Below are 15,235 nucleotides of genomic sequence, written 5' to 3'. Positions count from 1 at the left end.
TCTGGGGGTGGGTTGGTTGTGCAATAGTGTTCAGCATATGTGTAAGGGAAATTATGTGTCATGTATAAATGCATTAAACAATGTGCGACATATGTGTAACAGGCATTATGTGTGTCATGTGTATAAGGGCATTAATAATGTGCAACATATGTGTAAGGGGCATTACGTGTGTCATTATGTGTATGAAGGGCATTAATAAAGGTTGGCATAATGTTTAAGGGGCAAGGGCATTATGTTTATAAGGACATTAATAATGTGTGTCATGTGTAAGGGGCATTGCTGTGTGGTATTATTAGTAGAGATGTGCACCGGCCACTTTTTGGGTTTTGGGTTTTGGGTTCAGATTACCTTGAGGTTTTGGGTTCAAAACACCTCCTAAGTGTTTTGTGTTTGGATTTTTTGGGTTTTGGGTTCTGATTTTTTGTTAAAAAAGCATAAAAACTGCTAAAATCGCAGAATTTGGGTGAGTTTTTTTGCTCCTACGCTATATTAACCTCAATGACATTAATTTCCACTCATTTCCAGTCTATTCTGAACACCTCACACCTTACAATATTGTTTTTAGGGCAAAAGGTTGCACCGAGGTAGCTGGATAACTATGATAAGCCACACAAGTGTGCGGCACAAACACTAGACTGATATGGCACACTTAGCATACCCTCTAGGCTGATACTGCACACCTAGAATTACCCCTGGACTGATATGGCACAGGTAGCATCACCCCTGATACGGCACATTTAGCATCACCCCTGGACTGATATGGCACACTTAGCATCCCCCCTAGTCTGATACGGCACACCTAGCATCACCCCTGGACTGATATGGCACACTTAGCATCACCCCTGGACTGATACGGCACACTTAGCATCACCCCTGGACTAATACAGCACACTTGGCAGCACCCCATGAATTATACGGCAGACTTGGCTCACCCCAGGAATTATTTGGCAGACTTGACTCACCCCTGGACTGATATGGCACACTTAGCATCACCCCTGGACTGATACGGCACACTTAGCATCACCCCTGGACTAATACAGCACACTTGGCAGCACCCCATGAATTATACGGCAGACTTGGCTCACCCCAGGAATTATACGGCACAGATGGTGGCACCCCTGACCTGATACAGCACACATGGAATTATACGGCACAGATGGCGGCACCCCTGGACTGTTACGGCACACATGGCGGCAGGCATGGAATTATACGGCAGACAAATTCCTGCAGTAAAAATAAAAATGTGTATTCTTTTAATTATAAAAAAGAGCAGCACACCTTACTTAGCAACACCCCATGAATTATACAGCACTCTTGGCTCACCCCTGGACTACAGCGCATTTAACAGCCCTTGCAGTAAAAAAAAAAAAAAAACACCTTCATTTTATTTTCATTAAAAAAAAGGGCAGCTCCCCATGTCTGATATGGGACACATGGGGCACCCCTGGAATTATACAGCACACATGCGGGCACCCCAGGACTGATACAGGACACATGGGGGCACCCATGGAATTATATGGCATATACAGCACACATGTGTGCACCCCTGGACAAATACAGCACACATGTGGGCACCCCTGGATGGATACAGCACACATGCGGGCACGCCTGGACTGATACGGGACACTGGGCAGAGCAGCTGGACTGATATGGCACACTTAACACCCCTTGCAGATTAAAAAAACAAACCTTTTTTTATTTCAATTAAAAAATGGGGGCAGCTCCCCTGGACTGATACGGGACACTGGGCAGCACAGCTGGACTAATTCGGGGCAGCCCTGTAGTAAAAAAAAAAAAATTCAGAGATCCCTTTAGATGTCCCCCACAGTGGTCTCATATAACACAGCCCCCTTTAGAAGTAGCCTTAGTAATGCCCCCTTAGTAGCTGTTACCTAAATATGTTTCCCCCTCAGTAGTTCCCCCTCAGTAGATGTACAACAGTTAATGCACATGTAGTTCCCCCTTAGTAAATGTATCTTTTGTTAAGCAGCCCCCATAAATGTATAGCTTCTATTAGTTCCCCCCTTAGAATGTCCTCCACAATGTTATTAATTATTATTGTCCCCTTTCCCTGTGCACAGAGACAGCACGGACACATCCGTGCTGTCTGACTCCTACATGCCGAATGAAAATGGCGCCGGAGCCGGATCTTATATAGATCCGAATCCGGCGCAGGGTGATGACGTTTCGCCCTAGTTTTGGACCCGGGAAGATGGCGGCGACCACCGAACTCCCTGAATCCGGCCTCGGATCAGGTAAGTCCGTGGGGGTTCGGATCTCTAGGATCCGAACCCGCTCATCTCTAATTATTAGGGGTGCTGAGAGAAAGGGGTATGGTGTACAAATTACCCAGACCAAAGTCTGATGAAAGGGCTCAGTGGGGGCCCCGGGCCCCCTCCCCTTAAGTGACAGAAGCAGCTGCAGCTCTTCTCCTCTGCCCAGCTCACACTGCTTTGTTCTGGGTTGCAGTGTGGCCATGGAAGTGCTTGAAATACATTATTTTCTCAGGATTTTTTTTCTAAGGGTATAATGTGAATAATATGAGGAGTAATGTATATAAGGTAAAGTGGTACTACTGTGTGATGTAACGTGAATAAGGGACACCATCGCATGATATAATGTGAATAAATTTGCACTACTGTGTGGCATAATTTGAATTGGGGGTACTATTGTGTGGCCATTCCCCTTCCCAGCAAGAACACACTCTTGTTTGTGCTGCGCAACTAATGTGTGCACTGTTTCTATTTAAAATATTGCGGGTAGGAGCACCAAAATGATGACTGCTATGATGAGGGTTGATGGTGCTGGGAAAGGGGAGCAGGGTCAGAGGCGGAACTAGTGGCGGTGCTAGGGGGCAGCAGCCAAAATCTTGCCTAGGGCGTCATTTAGGCTAGGGCCGGCTCTGGGTTGAGGACAGAGGCTTCAGTACCTGTCATGTGTGGGAATGGGGATCATACTTGTCACATTTCCCAAGTAGGCTGCAAGCAATGATGTCTACAATCTAGAACCTCTAACTTGGAATTCCTGAACTCTCTCTTTATGATTCTTCGAGGACCCTGTTTATTAAAGTAAGGCGGTGTCTCTGCAAGCTGCAGACTGAGATCCGGGTTGTTCAAACACATTACTTATACATTCTTGCAGACCACAAGAATGAATGTTATTAGCTTTGTCACTAAGTGCTCTATAATAGAGCAACCGAAGACAATGACCCATTCATACAACACATCGCTCAGCTATGTTACACAAAATATAAGGTAAAGGAGCACACACACATGCTGAGATTTTAACTTACATTCTAAACGCTTACAAATAAAGCACAATGGGCCTGATTCAGGTGCGCTCTGTAAGCAGTGAACATTGCAGCGTACTGAGCACCTGAGACGTCACCCATCTGAACTCCCCCCCCCCTCACTGCCGCCGATTCCCTGCGATAACATGCGAGGGGATGTGTAGCGAGAACACATCCCCTCGCATGCCTCCGCTAGCTGGAGAAATCATTCGATGGTTGCCGACCATCGAATGCTTTCTCCTGTCTTCGCAAATTATATGCGAGTGCTACGACAAAGACGGGGCAGGCATCAGCCCGCCCGCACACCCATGGGAATTCCCAACATTTTCATGGGGACACCCATTAAACGCTGGGTCTTCCGATGACCCACGGCCGTTACTGGGGACTGCACATATGCAAATACGCAATTGCTCATGCGCAGTCCCCCCAAACGGGGAGGATTCGCCCCATTCTGAATGAATCAGAATCGGGCACCAAGTGTACACCCCATATTGATCCACGGTCCAACAAGTCGTTGTCGCCAGCTCGGATCTTCTGTGTATGCCGTCACAATCTAGTTAGATCGCTTAGTAAGTGAGTTTACATCACTAAGTGTGGGCAGAAACAGCGATAGTCATAGCAATCTACTATTTAAAATAAAAGATTTGTGCTACGCATAAAAAAAGGTTAGCACACACTGGTTAGCACACACTGGTTAGCACACACTGGTTAGCACACACTGGTTAGCACACACTGGTTAGAACACATTGGTTAGCACACACTGGTTAGCACACACTGGTTAGCACACACTGGTTAGCACACACTGGTTAGCACACACTGGTTAGCACACATTGGTTAGCACACACTGGTTAGCACACACTGGTTAGCACACATTGGTTAGCACACACTGGTTAGCACACACTGGTTAGCACACATTGGTTAGCACACACTGGTTAGCACACACTGGTTAGCACACACTGGTTAGCACACATTGGTTAGCACACACTGGTTAGCACACACTGGTTAGCACACATTGGTTAGCACACACTGGTTAGCACACACTGGTTAGATCACATTGCCTAGCCATAAATAGCTTAGCATAAAAGGCTAGCTCGAATCTCAAAGCGTGCATGCCCCTTTATGGGTAATCTTATGTATTTCAATACTTACAATATTAATGACTTCTACAGAACCCATTAATGGCATGGCACACTTATTTTAATGCGTTCTGCATCCATCCTATGTTGAGCTGTTAGTGATGTTTTACGGCTGGCAGAAAGCATAATACCACTTTTACACCAAAGGAATTTGCTAAGTTATTCCCAGGTCGCCCTCAGTGTAAATGACCCCCTTAAAAATAACTTGGGTCGGACTCGGCAGTCCAACTCGGGAAATGCTGCGGGTTGAACATGGGTAAGAACCATTTTATGGGGCAGTCACAGTGTAAACTGGAAAACAGGGTGATCAGACCAGGCACCTGTTTACATCAATGGGAGAGCCCATACCTGCGGTCAGTCCGGAGGTTGGGACCTCCGCTACGGTCTGCTGTACTATGCAGCGGTGCTGGGGCACAGGTGTTGCCTCGTCTGTCTCCTCCTAGGTGGCCAAGACAGAGGTTCAGGGGATGAGGGCATGATGTCATCTCCATGCACAGGCCTTCAAGTCCCTGCATCCAAGTGCAGTGTGAATGGAGCCAACCTGGGAATATCCTGAGAAGGCACTGTAGTGTAAATGTGGTAAATCCCGGATTTTAACCGGACTGGAACTGAAAATATGGACAGTGCACGCCGAAGATCCGGCATATAGTGTGGGTCATATCCAGTGCAGGTCAGATACAGTGCGCCTCAGACACAGTGGGGTGCATAGTGTAGTTTGGATACAGTGCAGGTTGGATACAGTGTCGTTGGATACAGTTAGGGATATAGTGATATAGTGTGGGTTGGATACAGTGCGGGTCGCTTACAGAGCAATTTGGATACAGTGTAGGCAGGATATGTGTTGGATGCAGTGCAGGTTGGATACAGTATGGGTCAGATACACCCGTAGTACACTTATGGTCACATGGGGTGTCGGCAGAGCAGGGTTGCTGTCAGTGTCCTCAGAAGTGGAGGCAGCAATGCAGGAGGGCCGGCTGTGTCAGCAGTACTGGTGTACTGGTGGTGCACTCAGTTTGAGGGTAGTGGTCTCCTCAGTTTGAGGGAGACGACGGTGTCGGCATTGCATGTGGCAGTTGTGTCAGCAGTGCTGTGGGTAGCTGTGTCGACAGTGCAAGGGTGCCATCGTTCTTCTAAACGCGTGGCTGCCGGCAGCACAGTCCTTAATGCAAGGGAAGGGGGGTGGTGCCATCCTGCTGCTGCCCGCTACTGCAGAGAAAGAGGCTGGCAGTGAGGAGCAGAGGGGTAGAGCTGCCTGGAAACTGGCAGGGGCAGCGCCAGACGGGCAGGAAATTTTAAAAATCCCATTGAATTAATGGGCAGCCACTGATTGCCGGAGAAAGCCGTCTGTCAAGGCTTTCAGCCAATCAGCAGATTTCCCATTGAAATCAATAGGAAACCTCTGATTGCTGTGGGCAAGGCACCGCTGGCACACACCTAGTTACAGCCCTGGCTTTTTAAGTCTAAGCAGCCATACTGTACTGCTGCTATTAGGTTTGCCAAATGTTATCCTAGTAGCCCTGATGCCGGATTCCTTTCCCCCTGATACCTGGGTAACAGGGATTACACTTCACTTGCCTTAAGGTTCCCATACATTAGGACAGTGGTTCCCAAACTTTTACGAGTCACGGCACCATAGAGCATCAAAATATTTCCAAGGCACCCCTAGGCCAAATGCTTCTTATCAAGAAATTCAGGAAAAAAAATATTAAATTAAGTGCATTGTGTTTATATGTCACAGTTATCTGGTGAGGGACAGGATTTGCTCCTGTTTGTCCACATATATTATGATTGGCAGCCACAAGCACTGGTTTTGCCTGGTACATTGACCATAAATCATATGAATTGATCTTGGTTCACCAACCCAAGGCACCCCTGCAAGTGTCCTGAGGCACCCCAGGGAGCCACGGCACACAGTTTAGGAACCACTGCATTAGGACCTTATTTCCCCGGCAGATCCCCGGGAGGGCTCTGACACGATTTGGCACTTGATGTGCCAAGTTTTGCGTGTGATAAATCACATAATTCTCTGCATCAAAGAGGTCTTCTTCATCAGTATCATGGATTAATGTGACTTTGTCACATTTGCCATCATTGTAGATATCTTCTCCTACACTGATCTCATCCATATATCCATTATCTGAGATGTTGGGGCTGGACATCTGGAGGTGTTTCTCAGCATCAGATGTGACTGCCTCCCTGCTATCACCCTCACCATTGTCATCGCCAGTATAGAATATGGCAGTTGGATAAGATGTCTCTGAGCTGGTCTCTGGCTGTTGGAGGCCACCAGGAGATCTTTCTTCCTCACCTAGGGACGTCTCTGCAGTGACATCCTCCTGTTCTTCATCATCCCCTGTGTAGTATACCATCTTTCCTTCACCAACATGGGATATGAAAATTGTGTCAAAAGTTACAGAATGGTAAGTGACTTCCTCACCTAGAGACATTTCTGTGGTGACATCCTCTTCTTCCTCATCATCCTCTGTATAGTATACCACCTTTCCTTCACCATGGGATGCGGTAATTGTGGCAAAAGTCACAGAATGGTAAGTGACTTTCTCACTAATACCCCCTTTTACACCAGTCAAAATTCCCAGGTTGGCCCCAAATTCCCAGGAAAATTTGCCGGAATTTCAACCGTGCTAACTAGCAGGGTTGCTCCTGTGACCAGCCGGGGTTACTGGCTGGTGTGAAAGCTACCGACCCAGCTTCTCAGCTTGCTGATGGGATGCAGCAGCATCTCCGGATCACTGAGCAACTCCTGAGGGCGGCGTCAGTCAGAGACGGATACAGGGGGAGGCGAGGTGGTACCTGGGTAGTGCATGGTCCGGGCAGAGTGTGGTCCAGGCAGCGTGAAGCACCCTGGGGCTGTGGGTGCAGTGGCGGAGCGGGCAGTCTGCAGTGTCCAGGAAGCGCTGAGTAAGCAGACACTGCGGACAGCGGCGGCAGAATCTGAAAATTCTAAAGAAAGGCCGGCCGCTGATTGGCTGAGAGTGCTGTCTCTCTCTATAGTTTATCTATAGTTTATCTGGCAATAATACCTTAATTGTTTGTATGAGTTTTTACAGTCTTATACAAACTATGGGGGTTATTCTAAACTGATCGCTTTAGGATAACGCAGGTGTGCCCAGGTGTTTTCAGGGAGGGTCTGTGACGTCAGCTCCGGCCCCAATCAGCCTGTTTATATCGTACAGGCAGAGTAGGTCCTGGGTTACGCACTGAGAAAATCTGATGAAGGTTATTAAAACCTGAAACGTTATACAATACAACATAACTTATTGCTACAAATATCATCTGCTGCTCCCTGAAAAATATGTAATCTAATTCTATTACTTTTATATTGAATTTACCACTGTTTTAATACTGCCATTTACTGTATTTTACTCTCTTATATTTTCTTCCTTTTACCCCACTGTATGTTATACCTCTACTATATTTGCCCATTCTCTCCACCTGCTGCCTCAAGTCCTGACCCTCCCTGCCATGCTCACTTCTTGCCTTCAAGTCTCCTTACCTGCACCTCATGTCACCTGTCTGTCTCCCCCTCCTTCTAGATTGTAAGCTCCTTAGAGCAGGGTCCTCTTCCCTCCTGTTCACTTCTCACATCACCCTTCTTGCATTTCAACTACAGCTCTCTTACCTACAATCTACACCTGCATCTCTTCTCACTCACTTCCCTATATCACAGCTGTATTGTGTACTAAGAATTGTGCTTTAATTGTGTTATGTCTAGTCGGTGACCGGCGGAGGGACGGCGGGGTCCCGGGAGGAGCTCTTTCGGAACGGGGCAAGCGAGCGTCTCCTGCGCATGCGCCCCCTTCTGTCGGCTAGCGATGGCTGGATAGAATCACCAGCCCCTGCCAACCATGCATCAAGATGAAACAGATCCATAGTGAAAGCAATACTTATATCAAGAGCGAGTAACTGGCAAGCCATGGATGTCCATTTGTTGATTACTCGTGCCCGACGGCCGTTTTGGTGGGGTATCACTGTCCTCAGGAGCGGTGGGGTCTCACCATCCTCTTGCTCCTGAGTGTGGGCATCAGGAAGTTACAGAAATAAGGCACCAGGTTCCCCAGCAGCACAGATATTTAGATATATGTATATAGCAGTTGTTCTCAGGATGATATGCAGTTGTCTTATCACTTGTACAAGGATAATTCTTTTACGTCTATCTCCCTGAAACCTCCAGTGGTTTCCTAGCAATTTGCAGCTTTCTCTGGTGGCTGCTGACGTACGCACAGGTACCACGGCTCCTCCTGTCAGACAGCTGTCTGTCATATGCTTCCCGGATGATGCACCTTGCAACACCTCTGATACCCCTCCTAGCTATGTCTCCGAGGTCTCCAAGGAGAGATCTTATTGATCCCTTCTCACGTGTGTACAAAGGGATCATTGATAGCCTTGGATGAGCAAAACCAAGTCTATTGTCGTTTCCTATGATACCCGTGTCAGTGCTGAATACACTGAAATAGACTTGTGTGTGTGTGTATATACACACACACACACACACACACACACACACACACACACACACACACACATACCCATGCAAACCTCCATGTAAAAAGAAAATAAAGAAAATAAGTATATATATTTATATATATTCAGCACGGATGGTTAACATTACTGCCTCTCAGCACTGAGGCCCTAACTGTGTGGAGTTTGTATATTCTCCCCATGCTTGCGTGGGTTTCCTCTGGGTACTCCGGTTTCCTCCACAATCCAAAAATATACTAGTAGGTCAATTGGCTCCCAACAAAATGAACCCTAGAATGTCTGTGTGTGCGTGTACATGTGGTACGGAATATAGAGTGCAAGCTCCACCGGGTACAGGAACTGATGTGAATGTTCCAATATTCTCTGTAAAGTGCTGCGGTGCTGTATAAATTACTGCCGGCACTTGCCAGCAACTGTAAGCTGTAGGTGTGTCCTGACGATGGGGCTCATACCCCCCAAATGTTGTGTTTAATACACCAGGATGTAAATTTACTAAGGTGGGAGTTTTATTTCACATGGGATGTTGCTATGGGCAACAATCAGATACTATCTATTATCTTCCAGAAGGTGCTAAATAAATAAGAAGTAGATTCTGATTGGTTGCCCATAGCAACATCCCATGTCAAATAGAACTCCCATCTTAGTAAATGGGAGTTCTATTGAACCCAGAACATGACACATACAAGTTACAAGAATTGTAAAGCGCAACGGAATCTGCTGCGCTATATAAGAAACTGTAAATAAATAAATAAATAAAACAAGAAGAGACAACACACAGTGAGTGCTGGTAACCTGCTATTACTACTCTTTCTTTTTATAAGAGTGAGTTATTTACTTATTTTCCTTAACCGTAATGACAGCAGTGCTCTGTAACATTATTGCATTCATCATTTATTTAGTGCATGTTACGGTAACTTCCTATAATGGATTCAAATGTTTTAGTAATACCGCTTTCACACTGCCTAAACGTTTTAAAAACCGGTATTTTGAAACGGTATTTAAAACGGGTCTGAGCCTTCACATTGCAGTAGATTACCATTTTAAATACCGTTTAAGTACCATTCACATCAGTCAACCCGTTTAATCCCCTGAGCACGTTTCAGGGCAGCCAGCCTATCACAGGTCTGTAGTCTGCAGTGTTGCAAGTAAGGGGGTACGGTGTGGTACGGAGTACCTGTAAGAAATATGTTGCAGGTACGCAGTACCACTTACCCCCTGACCCACTGTCAATTCTATTTTTATTTTAAGTCTAAATATAATGCATCCACAGCCCGCCTACCCAGCGTTATGATTGGTGCTGTATGCAGCTACTGCTGATTTAGCCTGTCACACTGACAGGCATCAGCGTTGCCGACAGCATGAAGAGCAGGCTCCACAATTGTAAGCACAAGCTGCCCGGCTCTCCCCCAAGCAAGAGCCAACCCACCCACAGTCATTCCCTGTTTCTCATTCCCTGTCTCCTGATGCCACGCCACTATTGTCATTTAGTCACTCCTCTAGCTTTGTGTGACCACGCCCCCTCATGACACATTGCCACGCCCATTTTTGGTGGAGGCCATCAGTACCACCAAGAAAAAAATTCTACTTGCACCACTGGTAGTCTGTTGTTTTTACTAAATACCGTTTCAGAGCCATTGTCACTGCATAAAAAACGGCTCTGAAACGTTTTGAAATACCGGTTATCTTTAACCGGTAAACGAACTCTGGCGCTAGCACACTGCAGCCTTAAACATTTAAAAATCGGAAAAAAAACGGCAATACACCGTTTAACAAGTGCAGTGTGAAAGGGGTATTATATTGTTCACCAGAAAGTTGTGTAGTTACAAAGGCATTAATAAAGAAATAACTGTATTTATCTTATTTACAAATATACACGTTTATTGTATAGTCACTAAGGGGGAAATTTACTAATATGAAAAACCTAGTTTTTCGTATTAGTATTTTCCCTACGACTGCATACAACTGTTTCAGTCGTATGCAAAGTCGTGTTCCGGAGGGGAAATTACAAAGCAGTCATATACGACTGCTTTGTAACCCTCCGATGGTGTAACCATTCGTATTAGCGGCACATATATACGGCCGCTAATACGAATTCGTACAGGCAGTCTGCACAGATCAGTCAGATCCGTGCAGGCTGCAGAGTGTAAAAAAAAAATAGAAAAAGAAATAAATTTAAAAAAAAAAAACAGCGTGGGGTCCCCCCCACAGCTGTAACCAGCACCAGGCTGAAAGAGTCGGGGCCGGTAATTAAAAATCAGGGAACCCGACAAATAGGGGATCCACGATTTTTATCAACCAGCCCCAGGCTCCAGGTCTGGGGCTGGTTCCCAAAATACGGGGGACAAAATGAGTAGGGGTCCCCCGTATTTTAAGAACCAGCCCCAGGCCAAACCAGCCAGCAGGGTAATGTCACAGCCGGGGGACACTTATTATATAAGGTCCCGCGGCCAAAACATTAACCCTACCGACCAGTCAGCCTGGCCAGGGGCCCTGGGGGAGTGGGGACCCCCCCAATAAAGGGGTCCCCCCCTCCAGGACTTACCTGACCAGGCTGAAGCCTGGTGCTGTCCCCGGTGACCCTGGGCTGTGGTCACCGGGCTGATAGTGGTGTAAAAAAAATAGATGAAAAAACTATTGTTTAAAACTGTGGAACTATGAGTCCCAGCAAGCCTCCCCTGCAAGCTGGGACTTGGAGAACCACAAGTCCCAGCCTGCGGGGCATTAAGGGGCCCACTGGGTCTTGTAGTTCCACAGTTAAAAAAATAGTACAATAAACACACACTGACACAATGAAAATAAAAGTTTAATACAGGTTGAGTATCCCGTATCCAAAATGCTCGGGACCAGGAGAATTTTGGATAACGGATTATTCCGTATTTCGGAATATTTTAATATTTCAATGATGTATTTTGAAGTATCTTGCATGTATGCTGTATAAACACATAATATACACACAAATATATTTTATTACCACATAAAATACACACAAATATATTTTAATTGTTCAAAAAACAAGGTTTCAAAACGTGAAACAAAATGTGTGTACTATCTCAGCACTGAATTTGAATGCCAAGCAATCATTGTCTTGCACATATATAGTGCCAGTTACATATCATGTCCCCAGTGATGCTGTTACAAATGTCCCCAGTGAGTTTTTAGCAAAAAAAATTTTTTTTTTCACTTTCTGGAATGTCCGTATTTCGGAATAATTTGGATAACGGATACTCGGATACGGGATACTCGACCTGTACATACATTACACACATACTGATACTTACCTATCTTGATCCCGTAGGTAGCCCTCTGTCCTGGTGTCCTGTGTCGTCCTCCAGGTCCAAGTCGGCGGTCCGTGTCGTCCTCTAGGTCCATGTCGGTGTCCGGGTCCGAAGAAATCCATGTTGGAGCTGTGGAAGGAAATCCTACTCACCTGGTCCTGTGCTGAAGATGTCTTGTCTTGGTCCGCCGTAGTCCAGGTATTCTTCATGCTGTCGCCGGTCCCCGCACTGTCCGCATCGCACTGAGGAGAGATGCAGAGATGTTTCATACTCTGCGCCTCTCCTCAGAATGATTTCTATTGGCCGCCTAGCGGCAAATCAGGAGCCGACTTTCTTGGCAAGGTGTATTTTCCTGTCGTATTTGCGTGCCTGTTTCACGCCAATTAGCAGCCGTATTATCAGTACGGCTGCTTAGTAAATCAGGAACCACCATTCTTTTGAATGGTGATTTCTGTCGTATTCTATCGATGGTGCAGACATTCGTATTTGTGAATACAAATACGAATGTCCCATCATTAGGAATACGAATTGTTGTATTTTCGGGATTGTAAATCCCAAAAATACAAATGTGTAAAAAATAGGTGTATTTCTGCCTACGAATACACCTATTTTTTACGAATCCATTTTGGTAAATTTCCCCCTAAATATTCTACAAAGCAGATGAGTATCGAACCTGTATGACAAGGTAAAACTGTCTACATCTAATTGCTCGGGTTATGGGAAAAATAATAATAATAATAATAATAATAATAATAATAAAAATAATAAAATACACATTTTTCAGAGGCTTGTAAATCACTTTTGTGGAATCACTTTTTTACAAGTGTATTACTAAATAGCTAAGGAAAACTAAATGGGAAATTATATCATTCTGACAGTAAAATAATAGTTATTGTGATGTTTAGTTGTTTATATTGTTTTACATTTCTATAGCCAATGTTTAAGGTGTATGTGAGTGTATATATATCAGGGTTGCCGACTCTCCCGGGATGTCCGTGAGACTCCCAGAATCCTGGGACATCTCACGGACTCCCGGAAGAGGACCCCTTTCCCCCGCAGCTTCACATAAGCGATGTGTACTGCGCATGCGCGATCACGGAGCAGCGTCATAGAGTTGGCAGCGTCATCACGCATGTGTCCAAGATGTGTACTATGCAGGCACGATGACACGGCCAACGCGATGACGCCGCTTGCGCGGAAGCAAAGCGGTAGCTGCAGAGAGAAAGGGTGCACCCTTCAACCTGTCCAAGGCCTCAGCTGCTTCTCGCCTGCTGTGGAACCAGCTTACATCATACAGCAGCTGCTTGGCAGACACACAAAGTAGATGGTCCTCTACTCTTGCTTAGACACCAGACTGCCCTGAGCCGAGCAGGGGAGTGCATTCTGGAGAGCTTCGGAGTGGCTGTCAGGACGTCCTGGAGGGTGATGAGAAGGGGGGTAAAAACCATGCATTTGTGGGCTGGCATAGTGATCATGGCCATACTGCTGTAGGTAGAGGGGGTTGGGCTATAGCATGTAAGTGCGATCCCTGGCCTCGATGGGCTGTGTAATAAATCCCAGTAATAAACTTTTGTAGGAGTCAAGGGCAAGGGCTCTGGAACCATTGATGGTTTTATAACCTCTTGCTCATTGTGTTATTATCATGTATACGGTGCCATATATGGCCTGTCAAAAGATCAAAATACTGTAGGGGCCCCCTGGCAATGCGAGGCCCGTCCCCGGCTTTACTTTTCTCCCTGATTTTTCAAAAGTAGGCTCCCAACAAATTAACCCTAGAATGTCTGTGTGTGCATATACATGTGGTAGGGAATATAGATTGTAAGTTCCACTGGGGCAGGGACTGATGGAAATGTTCAACTATTCTCTGTAAAGCGCTGCGGAATATGTGTGCGCTATATAAGAAATGGTTAATAAATGAATAAATATATAATATTAGATAGAAATAAATCAAAATCATCCATTGTCAAAATCTCAAGTAAATATGGCCAAGATTCTATGGTTCTGGGCTCCAGGGAATTCAAGGGAAATGTATACTGTATGTGCATGGCCAATATCTCACAGTGTGTATGTACCTTTAGGTTACAAAAAGTTGAGATTTCATAAAAAATGTTTGACTAGATGGGCCATCAAATTTTATGTTTCTATGACAGATACACACACACACACACACACACACACACACACAGGTCTTCCCTCTCCAAAATGCTGGGGACTAAAATTATTTTGGAACTTGGAATATTTGCCTACCATAAGGAGAGACCTAAACCCCAAATGCATGTACACCTTATAAACACAGCTGGAGGGTCATTTCATGAGATATAATTAAGCAAAGGTGCCACAAGCTAAAACAAAATCCATATTTCACAATGTTGCAAAAGGAAGACAACGTACACCAATATATATATATATATATATATATATATATATATAAATATATATATCTTAGCATGAAACCAGCAAAGTCCGATGACACTAACAAGCCAGCACACCAGTGTTGTATCTGTTCCCATGAGAAGACCAGAATTTACTCATCTGACACCTGGCAGAGCTCAGATGGCAACAGGTGTGAGAGACACAGCGCAGCATTCGTGCTGCCCAAAAACACCCAGAATAAAAATAAATAACAGCCCAAAAAAAACAACAAAACAGGCAGACGCCCTGTATCACCTACCGTGTACGGCTGCATGGGGTCACTTATATAAAGCATCTTAGTCTTCCTGGAATAAACATGCAAAGGGGAATTGTCGCCGCAGAGTCATGGGGTCAGTAGGAGCGACGGTCACGCAGGTGAAGGAAAAGTGCAGACAGCACACCGGTGCGCCACACACAGACTATGTGTCTTAGAGGATGCTGTGGTACATGTAAGCGGTGTGTTATTTTTTTATTTAATTTTTTTTTTCTCATCTCCCTTGGTTCTGTCAACTAGCTGCATCCAACAACAAACTTCGACCCTCCCCTTTTCCTTTCCTCATGACTATTCATTAAACCACCAGGCAGGCCCAGGCTTGCCCAGTGTTGTATTGGACTACACCAAG

The 15,235-nt window shown here is 45.5% G+C and overlaps 1 protein-coding gene across 3 annotated transcripts in view; it reads right to left on the bottom strand.

Moving 5' to 3' along the window:
- TP73 (tumor protein p73) overlaps window positions 1-15,235 on the bottom strand; it is a 137,171-nt gene that overhangs the window by 67,405 nt on the left and 54,531 nt on the right. The window contains exon 1 of one of the 3 annotated variants that reach the window (XM_083162938.1): window positions 14,872-15,031. The exons of the other annotated variants lie outside the window; for them this stretch is intronic. Coding sequence (XP_083019064.1) covers window positions 14,872-14,907 — 36 coding nt within the window. The 5' untranslated portion in view covers window positions 14,908-15,031. Of the gene's footprint in view, window positions 1-14,871; window positions 15,032-15,235 lie in introns of those variants that run through there. 3 annotated transcript variants of the gene reach the window in all.

The sequence above is a fragment of the Crinia signifera genome, chromosome 19 (genome assembly GCF_055691185.1).
Source record: "Crinia signifera chromosome 19, ASM5569118v1, whole genome shotgun sequence".
NCBI lineage: Eukaryota > Metazoa > Chordata > Amphibia > Anura > Myobatrachidae > Crinia > Crinia signifera.
Note: the sequence above shows the minus strand (reverse complement) of the source record. Positions and strands in the feature narration are given on the sequence as shown.